The sequence below is a fragment of the Thunnus maccoyii genome, chromosome 4 (assembly GCF_910596095.1).
Source record: "Thunnus maccoyii chromosome 4, fThuMac1.1, whole genome shotgun sequence".
NCBI classification, from domain to species: Eukaryota; Metazoa; Chordata; class Actinopteri; order Scombriformes; family Scombridae; genus Thunnus; species Thunnus maccoyii.
This window is the reverse complement of record NC_056536.1, coordinates 3229164-3246999: the sequence shown is the minus strand read 5'-3', so window position 1 is coordinate 3246999 and position 17836 is coordinate 3229164. Positions and strand designations below refer to the sequence as shown.

General features: G+C 39.6%; 1 protein-coding gene across 1 annotated transcript; it reads left to right on the top strand.

Moving 5' to 3' along the window:
- On the top strand, positions 1 to 17325 carry si:rp71-17i16.5 (phosphatidylinositol 4,5-bisphosphate 3-kinase catalytic subunit gamma isoform). Its single transcript, XM_042408259.1, has 12 exons — positions 1 to 222; positions 887 to 2166; positions 2538 to 3201; positions 4473 to 4538; positions 5911 to 6136; positions 9064 to 9158; positions 13179 to 13322; positions 13438 to 13528; positions 14950 to 15080; positions 15462 to 15573; positions 15750 to 15907; positions 16354 to 17325. Exons 1-12 carry the CDS (start codon positions 1 to 3, stop codon positions 16609 to 16611), a joined length of 3447 nt encoding a protein of 1148 aa, XP_042264193.1. The 3' UTR covers positions 16612 to 17325.
- Positions 17326 to 17836: the final 511 nt, after the last annotated feature.

The following is a 17836-nucleotide window of genomic DNA, read 5'->3' as shown; positions in this document are numbered from 1 at the left end:
ATGGATCCTGATTTGCTCCTGAATCAGCCTGTCAGACCACATGCTGCAAACCGTCTATCAAGGACATTGACTCAAAGCTGTTCTGAGAACAACCTGAAGTTTATCTGTGAGTTTAAGCCTGGTGATGAGGATTACATCGTCAATATGGATTTTGGGTCTGTGTCAGTGATCCTCCCTGCGCAGTGCAGTGTCCACCAGCTACGACTACGCATCTGCATGCAGGTAGGTAAACCACTGGGAAAATTGGGTGGCCTGTTGTTCAAAAGTGTGTTTATAATTTTATTGGGGTTTTTTTTTGCTCTCTTTCTAATGGTTTTATGAATCTTTTTTTTCTCAATATGCACATCATCCTTCAGTCCACTACTTTTGTCCAGAGTGAAATATTACAACAATTCCCCAGAGGATGATTCCTAATGATATGTGTGATCCTCTGACCTTTCATCTAGCGCCACACTCTGTGTGTGTTGTTATCCGAGTGTCTCTGTTCTGTGTTTTGATAGCTGCATGTGCATGTTAGTGCGTGTGAAACCCTCCATGTCCATTTCCAACGTGGCAGCTGTGTCACAAACTTTCTCAAATTACAGCTAAAAAGTAAATTAAATGTGTTGAAGGGTTTGTTATGGTATGTTTAAAATATGTAAGACAAGGGTACCTACTTTCTACCCTCTGTTTTCTTCTTGCCTTGGAACCAATGCGAGCAGTAGATCCTGGAGCCTTTTTTAATTTAATTCAGACTCTCAAACTTGTGTAAACTTTTTCCACTGCTTTTTTATATTCTAGTTGTGTGGTTCCATTATGTATTTTTCACTCTGCATTTAAGCATTGTCACTGTGAACCTGTTGGCATGCTGATTTTAGTATTTAGTAGAGCCTCACAGAGCTGCTAATTTGACTGTCGACTCTTAGTCTTGTTTAAACATATAATTAAGCTGCCACGATCAACATTTCTCAAACATTTGTTTCTATGCCTTCAGGCACAGGAGCAGAATTGCCATCCAGACCCACTTGCAATATTGGACCCAGAGAAATACACTCTGCTATATGCCAGGGGAGAAGACTGGTATGAGGCCTATGATGACTGTCAGGTTATCAGGACATTAGACATTCCATGGTCATGTGACGACTCTGGCCGTCTATCAGCGCACATAGAGGTAAAACCGTTGGTGGCAGTTGATTCAGAGGAGAAGCAGAAACAGCAGCAGTTTCTGGCTTACCTGATTGGACATGACCTAGAGAAAGAAGCATCTGACAGACTTGGTGAGCTCACATTCACCCGCAGGAAACTGGCATCTCCGAGAAGACAAGAGCTAAGGAATCGGGATGACGAGTTATATGCCACAGAGCCTTGGATAACATGCACCCCTGTCCCAAACGACTTACAAGACAAGCTAAACAGAAAGCTCCCTGTCACCCTCCATTACATGAGCCAGATCAGCTTCAGCATTCAAGTTGATTTTAATGCAACACCTAATGTCCTTCTTAAGGTTTTTAGAAGAGTGATGGCAGACCAGAGGTGTGATTATGTCATTTCTGATAGTCTGGTGTTGAAAGTCTCAGGGAGGGAGGAGTTTTTATCTGGAAACTACCCCCTCAGCGATTTCCATTGGGTTCGACAGTGCTTGAGAACCAATCAGGACCTCCACCTGTCTGTGGTCCCTGTGTCACAGCTTGTCGAGGAAACTGTCAGGTTTGTGGACTGGCCGCTTGTTGACAGTTTCAGTGGCCAGTTCAGCTCCCACGAAGATCTCCGCCTTGAAGGGAAGGATGTGGAGGACATCTTCATGATATCCTTGTGGGACTGCAACAGAAAATTCCGAGTCAAACTGCTTGGCTTTGACATCCCAAAACTTCCAAACAAATGCCCTCAGTCTGTTTATGTAGAAGCCTCTATTCTTTATGGTAACAAGGTTCTCTCTTCAGTGTCTTCCATTTCCAAGGCCTTTGCAGACGAAGTACTGTGGAATGAGTGGCTTGACTTTGACGTTCTCCTCAGGGATCTGCCACGTGGAGCCAAGCTGGGTTTCACTATTAATGCTAGTGGTAATGACAGCTCCCCTGTAGCCAAAGACCCAAAGTCGCCATTGTCTTCAGTCAATAAAGCACCAGACCAGCAGAAAGGGAAGGGAAAGGTGCTCTACTTTGTCAATCTTCTCCTCATAGATCACAGGTCAGTTACTTCTTAAAAATATAAATAATATTTTTTGTTCTATTCTAAATGCTCTGCCAGCTGGCGGAGATGAAGACCCTTTTTCTCCATGTTAATAGCACAAAACTATTAACAATACATTTCATGCACCCCCCATCACCCAAAAACTAGCATAGAGTTATTAATAACAAAGGTAATGATACAGAAAGGTAATGTTCTTGTAACATCCCCAGTCACTGTAATGGTACTGATACAGAAAGATCCATATCAGACAAAGCATCATTAAGCTGTGTGGGGTTAATCATGGTCTATCAATAATTAAGAACAAATATTTTTACATTGTGAATAATTGTCATCTCAGGGATGACATTCAATCTTGTTCATCCCTGCAGGTCCGTCCTCAGCCAGGGCCCCTACACCCTGCACATGTGGTCCTACCTTGACCTGGAGGAAGAGGCCATTACCTACCAGGCAGACAAGCTGTCCTCTGCTACTAACCCAGACATATCTGAGTCAATGGCTATCAGCTTCCTTCTGGACCGCTACAGCTTCCCTGTAGTTCTCCCAAACAGCTTTAGCCCCTCTGAATGTTCTGATAGTCCCACCTCCAAACTTTCCCCAACCAAATCTACTGCATCATGTCCTGAACCCTCCTCCTCACCCTCCTCATCCCCATCCACCTTTCCTAGCCCAGATCCTTCCTCCCTGCATGTGAAACCTTTCCAGGGCCAATCGAAGGACAGTGTAACCCTCAGATCCCCATCTCCAGTGTTCAACACAAACAAGGCTTGCCTCAGAAGATTCCGGGAGGAGAGCGTCCGCTATGCCTCCAGCCTGCCACACTTTCTGCGCAATGTAGATTGGATGAACCGCGGAGTGGTTGAAGATGTCCACTGGCTACTGGGAAACTGGGATCCTGGTGATCTGGACTTAACAGTGGCCCTGGAGCTGTTGAGCATGGACTTTGCAGATGTGACAGTCAGGAGATTAGCGGTCCAGAGACTGGAGAGTCTGTCAAATGATGATGTATTGAAGTATTTGCTGCAGCTAGTGCAGGTATGTGTTTGTATCTGGCCAGAATTATTTGTCAAAATAGGAGTGGGAGACTTGGTAAAGGTGTGTGTGTGTGTGTTTGTGTGTGCAGAAAATATATAAATCATAAACTTTATTTACTGTATGTAGCACCTTTTACACCTGTTACAAAGTGCTTTACAAAGGAAAAACAAAATTCAGCACCAAAATATAATGCAATCCAGCAAATTAAAGTAAAATACATATACTAAAGACAAGATTTACTAAGTGATTTAAAAGATGCTACAGATTATGCAAGTCCGAGACTTTCAGGCAGAGCTGAGGGGCCCTGACTGTCTCCCTCAGTCTTGACCTGGGCCTGAACAGCCAGAAGAGCCCTTGCCTAATGATTTGAGGCTGCCTTCTGGCTCGTAGGAGAGCAGCAGTTCAGCAATATAACTAGGAGCCAGCGGATAAAGTGCTTTAAATGTAATCGACAAAATCTTTAAATCAACACTAAAACTGATGGTTAACCAGTGAAGAGAAGCCAGAATAGGCCTGATATAATCTTGTCTCTTTGCTGTTTATTTCATAATTATTTTAATGACATGGTTGTGCTGTCACCAATACCCACCTTATTACTGTTACCTTACTTTGTTGAGGTTATGTTTTTGGTTTGATTGTTAGGTATTTTAGATATTTATTGTAAGGCTGGATTATAAACTGGCCAGAATGCCCAATATGTCAATGTTGTGTTTGTAGCTTGTTGCATTGCCCCTATATGGACCAAAAAAAAATCAATGAATGCTGGCATAAATGTGGGTCCCAAACTGGGCTAAAATATAGTTGTGTTTTAAGACCTATATTATTTTACTTTGTATTGTGTTTAAAAGGTTCACGCAGTCAAATGATCTCATTTGATATGTGGAAAACCTGGTGCCATGTAGTACTCCAAGACTGTCGAGAAAAACGACAGTGTCAGTCACCTCAGCAAATGCCTGAAAATGACATTTCTTTATGTTCATGTGACAAAGCCTTCTATCAGTCGCACGAATTATGACTCTTGTCCATTGTGAGCAAGAAGGAAGTCTCTTTATACATTCTCTCTCTACGTGGGTGTGAATACATCCAATAGTATGGGAATACATTCTACCATTTGACTTTAAAAGCGAATACTGTGCATATTGTATGAGAGGCCATCTAAGAATATTTCAATTTATATTTACTAGAGGACTCATGTTTCTGTGGAGATTTTCTATGAGGTTGAGACTGCAGACTGGTGACATTACTTACAGACTTGTCCTGTTTATTCATAGACCCTCAAAGTGGAACCTTATCATGACAGTTTCCTCGCTCGGTACCTCATCCAAAGAGCTCTGCAGGTGAGTCCTAATACTCAGTGTTCGCAACACATATCATACTATATTAGGATTAGTATACAAGGATGTAAGTAGTATATCATTTTGCTGATTTTGTTGACATTTCCCCCCTTTACAGTTGTGCACTGTTGCTTTGTTGTTTTGAAAATAACTGATAATTAACGCATTGTGTCTTTGAAAAGCTTTGAGTACATTTTATTTTTACTGAAAGATTAAAATTGCATACATTAATAATTTATTGTCATTAAAGTGAATGGCAATTGACATGTTTCAGTAATGAGTTTTGTCCACTGTGTACAAGCATGTAACTAACCTCTACACACAGCCTAGTGTGTTGTGTTTAAAGATGATACTGTCTGTTTTGCACAGCTAAGTAGGTTACAAATACAGATTGAGCACTACTGGAAAATTTCATGGAGACATTTATTTATCATTAAAAAACAATCAAGCAAGCAAACAAACAAACAACAACAACAAAAACTCTGCAGGCTCTGCAGGTGTATTAAAATACCTCCTAAAAATGTAATTTCAGTATCAACTCTGCAGGTTAATACACACACTGTGTGCAAGTGTACAGAATAATTACAGTAACTGAAGACATAATAAGAGAAAAATACTTAAATAATATATGCAAAGATTCTTTCTTATGGATAGGGAATTTGGGGAGACATGTTTTAGGACATATAAAAATCCTCTGCATAGAATAATAAATCCTGTCTGACATGTTGTGCCACAAAAAATGTTAAGTTACCTTAAAAATCCTTAAGATGACAACTACTCCCTCTCCCTCATTGAAAAGTCCAGAATCTATGAATATGCAAATATTTTCCATTTCCTAAGTTAAAACTACTGGACACAAGCTGTCTCTTACTTCACTGAAAAGTCCATTCTCAGTGTTTCTGCTCTGGAAGCTTCAAGTTTCCAGATCACACTTGTGTAAATTGTATACTAGCCCTGTTGTGGTGCTTATAGGTACGCCCCTTAAACTCAGATTTAAGCTGAGCACAGAAAAACTTTCCACTTTCAGTAGACAAATGTGAAAACAGCCTTCTAGTGTCAAACTCTGCACATACATCATTCTGCACGGTGACGTTAAAACATCCAAATTAAGGAGTAATAAGCAAAACAAATTTTTGACTGGAGGGGGACTTGAAGTTAAAACATAAACACAGATATTCAACAGTGATCCTAAAATTTGCTAATTTGGGGGCCGTAAACTGCCATTTATTTCTCTTAAACCTCATGATGTGATAAACAAAAATATCAACAGTCCTGTCATTATAATTTAATTTCTCCAATGCTGTGTGACTCTATGGGTGTACTGTGGCACTTCTGTTTATGCAGTCCATGCTGACTGTATCCTCTTTCACTGCAGAGCAAGAGAATTGGCCACTTCTTCTTCTGGTATGTCCGCAGCGAGGTGGCCGGGTGTCCGTATTTCCGCCAACGCATGGCTGTGATTCTGGAGGCCTACCTGATGGGCTGTGGTCAGGCCATGCTCGACAGCTTCAACCAGCAGGTCCAGGCTGTGGAGGCTCTACAGGAGGTCGTTACAATCATTAAGAAACTCTACCCCGACAAGACCGACCTCCCTACTACAGGTGGGACACATCCAGGGACTTAACTGGTGTCAAAAAAATATAATTAAAGGGCTGCTCCATCGATTTAGTGTTGCAGTTGGTTAAAAGCATGGTTAAAATTGATGCATCAGAGGCTGAGACATCCTGATTTTTAGCTGCTAATACATGTGAAGCTCCAAAAACACTAAACTCTAGATTTCCCATAATGAAACGCACACACACACACACATGCAAAAAGACAAAACACAAGCAAAAAAACATCATCAGTTTGACAAATGCTGCAAAGTGAGGACACAAAAAGGACACAAAATGTGCTGCACATACAGAAAACACAACCAAAACATGCTTTAAAATAACATATAATAATACAAATAACCCTGTATTAATTCTATTAAACAAAATAAGGGTACATTATGATATTGAGGGTCCTATTTTCCTGAAATAGGGTGTTGGTGCAGATCCAAGTCTTAATTCCTGGCATATGGCATGTGTTGGTGTGGTCAACACATTTTTGCAATTTTTCCGATCATCAGCCAGGCGCGACGTGGAGAAAAGACTGATTACATTATTAGTCGGAGGAATGCATTATGCACAAGTGGAGTTGGGGCGGGCTTCAATAATGACTAATCACATGAGCTCCTCTCATCTTCTTTAAACGCAGCAACAGGTGAAAAGGGAGAGAGAGGCTGAGTGAGAGAGAGAAATGAGTTCACCTCTGTGAAGCCCCCGAACTTCCAAAATATACATTCAGGACACCCCAAATATTAATATCCACCATGTTTAACTATATATATTCAAATGTTACAGTTATGGCTGAAAATGACAACAGAAATAAACAACTTTGCAAAGTTCATAATCTCCGCAGTTCAAATCAACCGCCAGTTGTTTACCCAGAAGTGACTGTTGTTGTTAGCGTCTATAACAACAACAGTCTCATTTGAGCACGGCTACGTGTGCTGTCATGCTGATTTGAACACATGCTAAATGTCTAATTGACCAATCAGATTGCTTGGTCAGAACTACCTGTTGTATTATATAGGATGATTAATGCATTTATTTTGCAGTTCTACTCCTCCTCATTGCAAGACAACAACAGTTTGCTTGTCAGGGGCACATGAGCAGAGTATTTAAAGTATTTAAACAAATGCTGTTGTTTTTCTGGTAAAGACAGTCTCTACTGCAGATATGTTTAATATGAACATTTATCTGTTCTACACTGGTAATAAATGAAGTCTGGGCAATATCACATATCTCCCAAAAACTGTTTTACACAAAATAGCTGGTTACTTAGTTAGCATGAACATATTCAAAGGAGGTCAGGCTGGCTGACCCACAGTCACGGTCAAAGTCGCTTACTTAGAAAACATAGATCCACACTGGCAACAGAAACAGTTATCCATGGACGGTGCAGTATCCTGCATTACCTTACACAACTTAATTGTTTAAGACTGTGAGAATAGCCATTTCAATGGATTGCATCAGACAAAAACCTGCCAGAAACTTGTCAAGAATGTTGATGGGAGCTGCTGGATGATCACTACAGTTTCTGAAACTTTGGAGAGAAAGGGTTTAAACCAAGAGAACTTCACTAGAATGTGAAGGAGACCAGAAGATGGTTTCATACTTGCCACCAAAGCTGTGAGACCTTAAAGAGAAACTGGAGAATAATTCCACGGGACTGGACATTAGTCTTGACATGTCTACTGTTCTCTACAAGGAAAGAGAGGTGGTGGTTCAGTCACTGTGAGACTAAATGGGGACAGCAGATAATGCAAATGACAGTATCAAAGATTATATCTACAAGAAAAGGTGGCAACTCTCACATCTTGGACGATGTTATTAAATGCTAAAAACATTTTATATGAAGGTGGTGAAGTTGTAGTTTGTAGCTTCCCACATTTATATTTAAAGGAGCGAGACAGAAACAGAAAAGCAAACCTTAACTGAATAAAAGGTTAAGTCTCAATATCAGCATGAGAGGTCAAAACAGAAATACAATGGAGAGATGAGAGAGGTGATTTTTGTGCAAAAGCTAATCCCAAAAGCCAACCACTACTGTTAACAAATCCTGATGCATTAGTCTGCGTCTCAATAGACAGTATGTGTCTCTCCAACTTCCCTAACCTTTCTAACATGCTTTACAATGTAAGAGATAGAGGACAAGATCTACAGTCCTTGTTCAGTGCAAAAACACACTACAAACACTAAAACACACACACACACACACACACACACACACACACACACACACACACACACACACACACACACATAAAAGAGAAACAGACAAAAGAGGAGAGAGGGGGTGATAGTTCTCTATTTTCCCCAGGTGACATAAAAACGTGTATTTGTTTTAAAAATGTTTAGTAATTGTAATCTGATCCTGTTTCCATGGACCATGTGTCTATTCAAGCACTTATTATTAGTGTGTGTGTGTGTGTGTGTGTGTGTGTGTGTGTGTGTGTGTGTGTGTGTGTGTGTATGTGAATGTTAATTGAATAATACATAATACTGCTGAAATAATTATCTTAAGCAAAGAAAATTAAAACTAGTTTTGTTATAAAAAAAAAAAACTAGTTAGACAAACACGCACTCCTCTAGCCATCAATAATTGGCTGTTGAGCAGCAGGTGTGCAACACCACTTAAACCTGTCCTACATGTGGTTTTTGTTTCTTCATGTATATGAAGTGGTGCTGCACACCTGCTGCTCATCAGCCAGTGAACGATAGAAGAATGGGTTATCATGTTTAAATGCATCTTCTTTGAGTACTTTTGCAAGTAAGTTGTTCCAGGGAGTTGCTTCTTTTCCCTTTTCATGAGCTTCTTCATATTTAAAGACTTTTTGTTCCATGGCAGGTACACCTATCCTTGAAAAGTTCACTTGCTACATCCCTAAACTAATTAACACTTCATGTGTCTTTGTGTTCCTGTGTTGCCACTGTTTCAGCTCCCCTCAAACTTCAAGAGCTTCTTCGAAACAGTAATCTGCCAGATGAATTCTTGCTGCCCTTTGACCCTCGCATCAAAGTCGGAAGGATCTTGGTAGGCCTTGCCGTTTGTGTGTGTGTGTGTGTGTGCAGACTGGGAGTGTGTTAGCGTTCAATGAAAGTGTATTGAATTAAAAATGCAATTCTTGTTTCGTTATGTTATCGATGTGTGGCATGTTTAGTCTTTTGTGTGTGGTCCTGATGCCCCATTCAGAACATTTTGGACCACACACAGTATCTGTTTTTGGCTAGTTGGGGACGGTGTAGTTATAAGCTTAAACAGTGTATGGAATTGTTGCTCTGTCATTCACTTAGCTACAGTTTAAGGTTTCTGACGCATTTAAACCTGTGTTGTGTGGAACAAAATCACATGGTCTCCCCTTACTGTGCCCTCAGAGACTGAGATTTAAACTGCAACTGTAGCTTAGTCTAAATCCAGCTGCTATGTCCTGTAAAAATCACTACAACCATTGGAGGTCACTGTAAGTGAGGTTTAACTTACTGCAGACATTGTTTCAGAGAGGTTTAAGGACACGTCTACGCTGATCTTTAGTGCAGTCTATCTGAATATGGTGTGAAGCAGCAATGAGTGTGAGTCAAATATTAAACACATCCCAAATATGTCTGAACATAATCAAAGCCAAACAATTTTGACAATCATTTACTTAGAGCTGTTAATGATTAACCCCAACACAAACGGAGAAACAAACCAAAGTAAATGGTTTGCAATGGCTTCTAGCTGGAATGAATTGCTGGTAAAGTCAGGATTGTTGGGCCCAGCCGCAGCACTGAAGTCCTCAACTGGTGCTGCTTCTGATACTTCTACAAAAATGACCAGAACCTCACGTTTCTGCGCTCAACATTTTACTGAACAAGTGTGCATTATTACATCAAAATATCGCACGGCATTGCACTGCTTACACACATCTTGTGCTAACAAAAAGTTTCTCAAGCTTACTTCCTTTTTTCTGCTTGTAACTCTGATCATAAACATTACTGCCACCTAGTGGTCTGTATTTATCACTGTTTACAATTTTTAACTCCAAATAACATAAATACCTCCACATTTGTAATATTTAACCCTTTTAACTGTGCATTTTTAACTATATGAATTACTGTATGAATTATTGTATCATTGAACTAAAGATACAACAGCTCATACTGCAGTAAAAGTACCAATATGTAAAATCAATTTTATTTGTACAGCGCTTGGAAAAACAACACAGTTTAAGTGTTTCACAAGTGCACATGCAATACAACAAAAAATGACAGTGAACTGTTAAGCTCAGCAGAAATAATACATAATGGAGTTACGCAACTTGAATGTAAAAAAGAAGCAGTAGAAATAATCTACAGCTATGCTAGCAGCTCTGTGAGGTTATACTTTATAGGTGCAGTGGTGCTTTGAGCTAAATGTTAATGTGAGCATGCTAACATGCTTCCAATGACAATATTACCATGCTGATGCTAGGCAGACATAATGTTCACAATCACCAGAACAAAACGGCATTGAACGTTTCTTCAAACCACAGAAACGTTGAATATATACATTTCAACATGTGTAATACGTATCATATCAACATTTCTACAGATGTAGCATATTGACATTTCTGCCTGTTGAATAACGTTTTATAATGTGACAACGCTGTGGTTAAGGTCTGGTTAGGTTTAAGCACAAAGACCATTTGGTTAGGGAAAGATCATGGTTTGGGTTAAAATGAAATAAAAACGGCCGATGTCTCACTAAAAACACCCGCTTTTGTCGGTTGAAACAGGAAGCAGGCATTGGTTTCGAGGTGGTTTTGAACCAATTTCTAACTTGCTGCCAAGAAACTTATTAACCAACCACCTGCCCTTCCTCCTACTAATAGGAAAGATCGTATAGATCGCATGTGAACTACGTCACTTTAGAAATGTTGAGATGATACATATTTTGGAAATGCTGAGATGATACGTTTTGTTGACATTTTGAGATGATACGTATTGTTGAAATGTTAATATTCTACATATTACATGTGTTGAAATGTATTCAATGTTTCAATGTTTGCAGAAACGTACAATGCCACCGCGACCAGGCTGTTACAATATTCACCGTATAAGTTTAGCATGTTAGCATGCTAATATTTGTTGATTAACGTCTGCACACAATTCCATGGCAAATTGTCTAATAGTTATTGAGGTACATTACTGTGCAAAAGTTTTAGGCACTAAAAGTAAAGTGAGGATGGTTTCAAAAATAATCAGGTACTGAAAAGGCAGGTCAGTTGTTCCTGCATCTTGGAAAAGTTGCCACATTTCTTCTGTGGATTTAGGCCTCTCAGTTGTGTCTGTCTCTTCATGTAACCCTAGACTGAGATCAGGGCTCTGTGGGGGCCAAACCATCTGTTGCAGGACTCCTTGTTCTTCTTGACATTGAATAAAGGTCTTTATGACTCTGGCTATATGTTTGGGTCGTTGTCATGCTGCAGAATGAATTTGGGAACCAATCAGATGCCACATTGATAATGGATAAGAATCTAAACATCTAAAGTGCTTAAAACTTTTGCACAGTACTGTGTTTCAGTCTGGTTCAAAGTGGTGGACTCAAAGACCAACGTTGCCATCCCTAGAGCCATGCCACTAGTAAAAATCAACAGTGAAAACTATTTAATCATGTAATTATATCAGCTGTACTTATGATTATATTGTCAACAATGTTAGGCCCTACATAGCATATAGAGTGGATATGAAACGCGTATGGATTGTATGTGCTCTAATGCCTCATGATGGAAAAAACCAAACTGTTCTCATAAATATATTAAGGTGTTCCACATGTGTCACCCTCTTCAGGTGTGGGAGGGCAGGGTGAGGAAGTTTTCGATGGCTGCACTTGGGAAAAGGTTATTTTTATTTTCTTTTGTCGACTTTTTCACATCTTATTTTAAAAACACCCCCTTTTTTTGTATGTTGATATAAATGCCCCTGAAGCTAATGATGACTGAGTTAATTACTGGCATTTCATAAGCCTTTACTAGCTTAAAATGATCCGTTATTACATGGAATGCTCAGGAAATAAATATCCACCATAAATTCATCAGCTGCTGATGAATTCGGAGGGGTGGGGGGCAATTTTATATGCCAATAAAACAATTTGCTTTCAAAAACAAAAACCCTTGAGTAGTGTAAAGGCATTTAGCATATACATAAGAGGAAGAAGTGTTCATTTTAGCCGTGGAGTGGTTCAGAATGTGTCATTTTACCAATAAAGTGAAATCCAAATTTATAGTATTGTTCTATTGTGACAACAGATTTATGTTCTCATCAAAAACAGAGAAACAAGATATCACATGATTTACACGTGTTATGTATTTTCTTAGTATACAGAAATATAGAAAGTACCACAAAGCTTAGATCTGATACAGGTACAGATCAGTGCTGAATACTTGAAAGATTGAACACTAAAAACATTCACAGATCTAAAAGTGAAGGTTCACATCAGAAAGTATTAATGCATGTATCAAATGACTTACACACTCTTATCTATTATTCCCACCACCACTTCACACACGCTGCCCTTTCTCCTCCTGCCCTGCAGGTGTCGCTGTTGAAGCATTTTAATCAGAATTTCAATAATAGATTTTTTTCCAAAGAGAGAAAAAATGTTTTATAAATAATACTGAGATTTGGTAATGGTTTTTCAACCAAATATTCTTTTTTATATTTTGATCTCCCTCTTGAGGAGGACAGAGACACATCTTGTATGTGTTTTTGATGCACAAAGAGTCTATGTTCTTTGTATGAGTCCAGTCAATCCCTGTTGTGTTATGTGCCCTCTATTAAAATAAATAGTCATGACTATATAAGGAATAATTAATGTTAAAGTTGGGGAAAAACATCTTTAGGTATTTAGGTTTTTGAGGTTTAACACTCAAAAACTCAGAAGTCTCTCATGAGAAAAAACAGACTCTTCAAACATGGTGTGTTACTGTAGGACCTCATCATTTGTTGTAAGAAGCTGATTGATAAAACGTTCTCAGGGCCTTTTAAAATTCAGTAACACAAACAAATCTGTTCTCCTTATATCACTCTCGCCAAGCTGGACAAATGCAAGGTGATGGCCTCGAAGAAGAAACCTCTGTGGCTGGAGTTCTCTCCCATGCCGTCACCCACCTCGGCTACACCTATTGGAATAATCTTCAAAGAAGGGGACGATCTCAGACAGGACATGCTGGTCATTCAAGTGAGGGAATTTTTTTTATTTATTTAATTATTGCTTTAATTACTAAATTTGTTGTAGTGAATGTATTTCATGTTTGAGTTAAGTGACACCTGAGTCTATGTCTCTTTCTGTTCAGACACTGGTGTTGATGGACTCTATCTGGCAGGAGAAATCTCTGGACCTTAACCTTATTCCATATGGCTGCATCTCCACAGGACACAACATAGGTATCAACAGTAAAGTGGTTCAAGCCAGGGCTATAGCCAAGAGTTAAGAACAAGAGCAACAACTTATAAAGTCAACACAACTAACCAACTAAAATAAGGGACTCAGAACCCCCCAAATCCCCACATTCCCAGAAAAAATACAGTGGACACGACCTAAGTGTCTGTAATGGTAGCTATGGCCCTGGTACAAACTTTTTTTTTTTTTTTTTTTTTGAAACCAACAATTTTGGGTCTTGTGGGCTACAAATAGTTTAATATATTGATTTAGGCTATTTGTTTTATTTAAACCATTTATATTCCTTCATCATATTGTAGGCTTTGCACATATTGCACCTATGCCACCAAGGAAGTGCTTCCCGTCCTTTTTGTTTGTTTTCAGTTTGGAGGAAATCTCAAAATCTCGTTGGCAAATTTCAGTGAAATATGTTGTGAAGTTAAAGGGGTACTCCAGCCATTTAATATTACACTTCAATGAAGTTGAGAGGGCTTGTTTGAGATGAAAGTTTAAAAAAAGAAAGGTCAAAAGTAAAGTAGCAGAGGCTGAGCTATCCAGACATTTATAGCTGGTGTATACTCAGTTAGAACTGCTTGTCCCCCTCCCCTCCACACCTTCCCAATGTTGGACTGGGGGCTGCATCTGACAATTTCTGTAAGTTTATCTGGAACCATCAATCCATCATTCACACCAACTTCATGCCACAATTGGCTAAGTGTGCAGAGGTGAGAAAGGAGCTAGGGATTCTTTTTTTTTTTTCATTCTTTACACAACTTTTTCTGTCACTTTTCACATAAACAACCAAGTGCAACACTGTGAATGCCTTCCAGGAGAAACAGTCTGAAAATGCTCCTGTATCCATTATTCCTGTATTTAAATGATATCCTCTCACCTGAAATAATATAGGCTTCCACTTCTCCATGATGATAATCACCTGCCAGGTAGTTTTTTTGAAAGTGCCCACCCATTTCCAAACAGTTTCTAAGGACGACTTCTCAGATGGTTCTGTGTAACAAGCCATCTGACGCGTCGGGTTAAAGTCAGACAACATGTCGTACAAACTACTTCTTACTAAACATAACCTGGCTCTTAGTCTTTTGGTTGTGTCACACCTCCAAAACAATGGATCTTAAACTTCCCATAATGCAACTTGATAGCATATTTCATCTGCCTAATAAAAGCCAACATCTATCAAACTTCACAACTTTTTGAAACACAAGCTTTCTGCTGCAATTCCAGTCTTAAACTGAGTCAAATGCAGGATGGCAAGGGATGTTGGAACATAAGAGATTAAGAGGGAGTAAGTGGACAATGCTTGATGTACAAGCGCTGTGAAATACTTTGTGAATACCCCAGTAACCCAGGATCTTAGATCTGTAATTAATCTCACATTCCATGTGAATTTAATCAAATTTCTGTTCAACAGGTATGATTGAGATTGTGAGGAATGCAGTGACCATCGCTGCAGTCCAGAGGAGCCACGGAGGAACAACTGGAGCCTTCACAAATGATGCTCTGTTTGAATGGCTCAAATCCAAGTGTCCACTCCAGGAAATTGTAAGTAATATGGAATACACGGAAAAGATTTACCCAAACTCTTTTCAATTGACTGTAAATGGTGTCTAATATTATATTACAAGTAATAAAAACTCTTCTTATTTAAGAAATGTATGAAAAGGCTGAATCACACACTGGATCACAGGGGGCCATGCAGAGATGGTCATTCCTTCAAATACTGGAAACATTTATATTTTTGACTTCCCTCATACACAGATGGCAGTGAAACAAATTTTTTGTTAGCAAAAAACAATTCAACCTTCACCCACCTATAAAAATATTTTGTCTGAAAAGAGTGTAGACCATTTGAAAATTCTTTATTCCTTTTTATTTTCTATTATTTATTTCTATTTATTTAAAATGTTGTCATTTGCTCTCCAGCACTACAATACTGTGGAGCGGTTTGTGAAGTCTTGTGCCGGTTACTGTGTTGCCACTTATGTACTGGGTATAGGGGACCGTCACAATGACAACATCATGGTCACAGACCAAGGTATGCACCATAAATCCTTGTTCAGACACTGCATTTGTTCTTGTATTTGTACAAATGAAACCATCAATCTGTCAGTCATCATGTGTCATGTAATGGAATGTCGTACTGTAACTTCAATCCAGAGAGAATGACTGAATAATAGAAACTGATGCTCTTGTATTTCCTGGGTGTTTTAGGGAACTTGTTACACATTGACTTTGGTCACATCCTGGGTAACAGGAAGCACTTCCTTGGTGTGAGCAGGGAGCGCGTACCATTCGTCCTCACACCTGACTTCCTGTATGTCATGGGAAGAGTCAAAGGCCGCAATAGCCTCTACTTTCAACGGTTCAGGGTGAGAAGATCTGCATAGCTGTAACTGTGTTGATGTAGTCATAGTTTGTAACTATATCAGTGCTTTCCTTTGAAAAATAATGCAGACTCATTCTATATTTTTCTTATTGTCAACAAATCATATGAAAAGACCATATCTTGTTAAATAGGAAAAATACAGAAAATCACCAGGTGTCTCCACTGTAACTTTTTTTTTGAAATGTCAGTAAATACACAGTCTGACAATATCGGAGTACTGGAGTGATTTTTCTTTGGTGCCAATGAAGGCCATGTGTCTTGCTTGCTGTGTCTTGCTGTTAATGAAATTCTTCTCCAGTTCACAGACTAATCAATCATGTATACCTTGTGTAATAGTCATAAGGTATCCAGAAGATCCAAGGCCACTGTATAACTTGTTGTACAGGAAAACAAGTGTATATACTCTCGTCTTGCTTTGCTTTCTTTCAGGACACTTGCACCCAAGCATACCTCTCCCTGCGTTCCCACTCTCGCCTGCTGGTCACCCTTTTCTCCCTCATGCTGCTCACGGGCATCCCCGAGCTGAGTGCTGCAGAGGACATGCGCTACCTGCGAGAGGCGCTCCAGGAGGAACAGAATGAGGACGAGGCCAGGGAGCATTTCCTCCAGCAAATCTCTGCGTGTGAGCAGCTGGGCTGGACTGTACAGGCCAACTGGTGGATTCACATGGTGGCAGGCATCAAATAGACTGTTGGTGTAGTGCCTCAGTGCTGGAGGTGGGAAATGGAGAAAGTTCAAAAGTCTTTATAATTTTTGTTTTTGTTTGTTTATATATAAATGTATTGTCCAGCATCCCTCTCCTCACTTGAGGCAAGCTTTTTTAACATCATTTTAAAAGCTCTATTCCTTCCACCTTTTCAAACATTGGGTCAAAAACCATTAATACCCATTTATTTATATGTATAAGTCACAAATCCCTCATGAGAAGCATTACTGGTTAGCCAGCAGTGAGAAATGGGCAGAGGGTGTGGAGGGCAAAGTTCAAATAAAAAACTATAACCTGGAGGGGGTGTGTGAGAGAAAAATGCACATTTGTGAAGGAGAGATGTTCAATTTATGGAAATGTTCAACTTATGAGCTAAGTCTTTTCATCTACAGGGCCTGACTTTGGCCTGCAGGGCCTGACTCTGGCCTCCAAGGTCTCATACAAAAGATATTTTAGGTTCATGGCGCCAGGCTGGGAGATAAGGTGCTGCCTGCATTGTTTTCCATTTAGAATTTATTCTGACACCAAGTGCCCCTGTTGGTGGCGTGACCTGACCTGAGCAACTCTGTAAGAAGTGATTGTTTTCCTGTTTGTGCTAAGTTTTTGGTATGACTGTATCCATGTGTACACTGTGCCAAAGGCTTCTCTGATGTCAGATATTTGTTCTCAATAAACTTCATATAGTCAAGTAAGCATGAACTGGAGCCTGTGGAGTCTCTTCAGCAATTATTCAACAAGTACAACATTTTCCCTATCTGGTTGGGAAATTGTGGCACAGTAACCAATTACATCCGACATTTGGATCAACATAACTGCACACATCTGCAGGTGGCTGCATGGGGGATTCTGTATGTTTCCACGCTAAAGGAATGATCACATTAGCTTTCCATCCAATGAAAATGCCCTACACTCAACCCCGATAGAAGGTCGGGATGTCACTCTTCTGATGTGTATAATAAATAAATATTGAGCAGAGCAATCAGAGCACGTATTGCCAGGATGAAAGTGTGATGTGACCTTACTTTAAAGGTAGAAAAAAACCAGACGCAGAGAGATGGGGGAACTGCTGGCTTCCATTAATTTCTAAAAGAAGCAGCAGATATCTTTGAGGAACACGGTGGGCAGGAATATCAGAGGGCAATGTTAAAATAGATGAACTGACCTTTTTCAAACCAAATACTGACGTGGATGTTGGGTGTTAGCCTG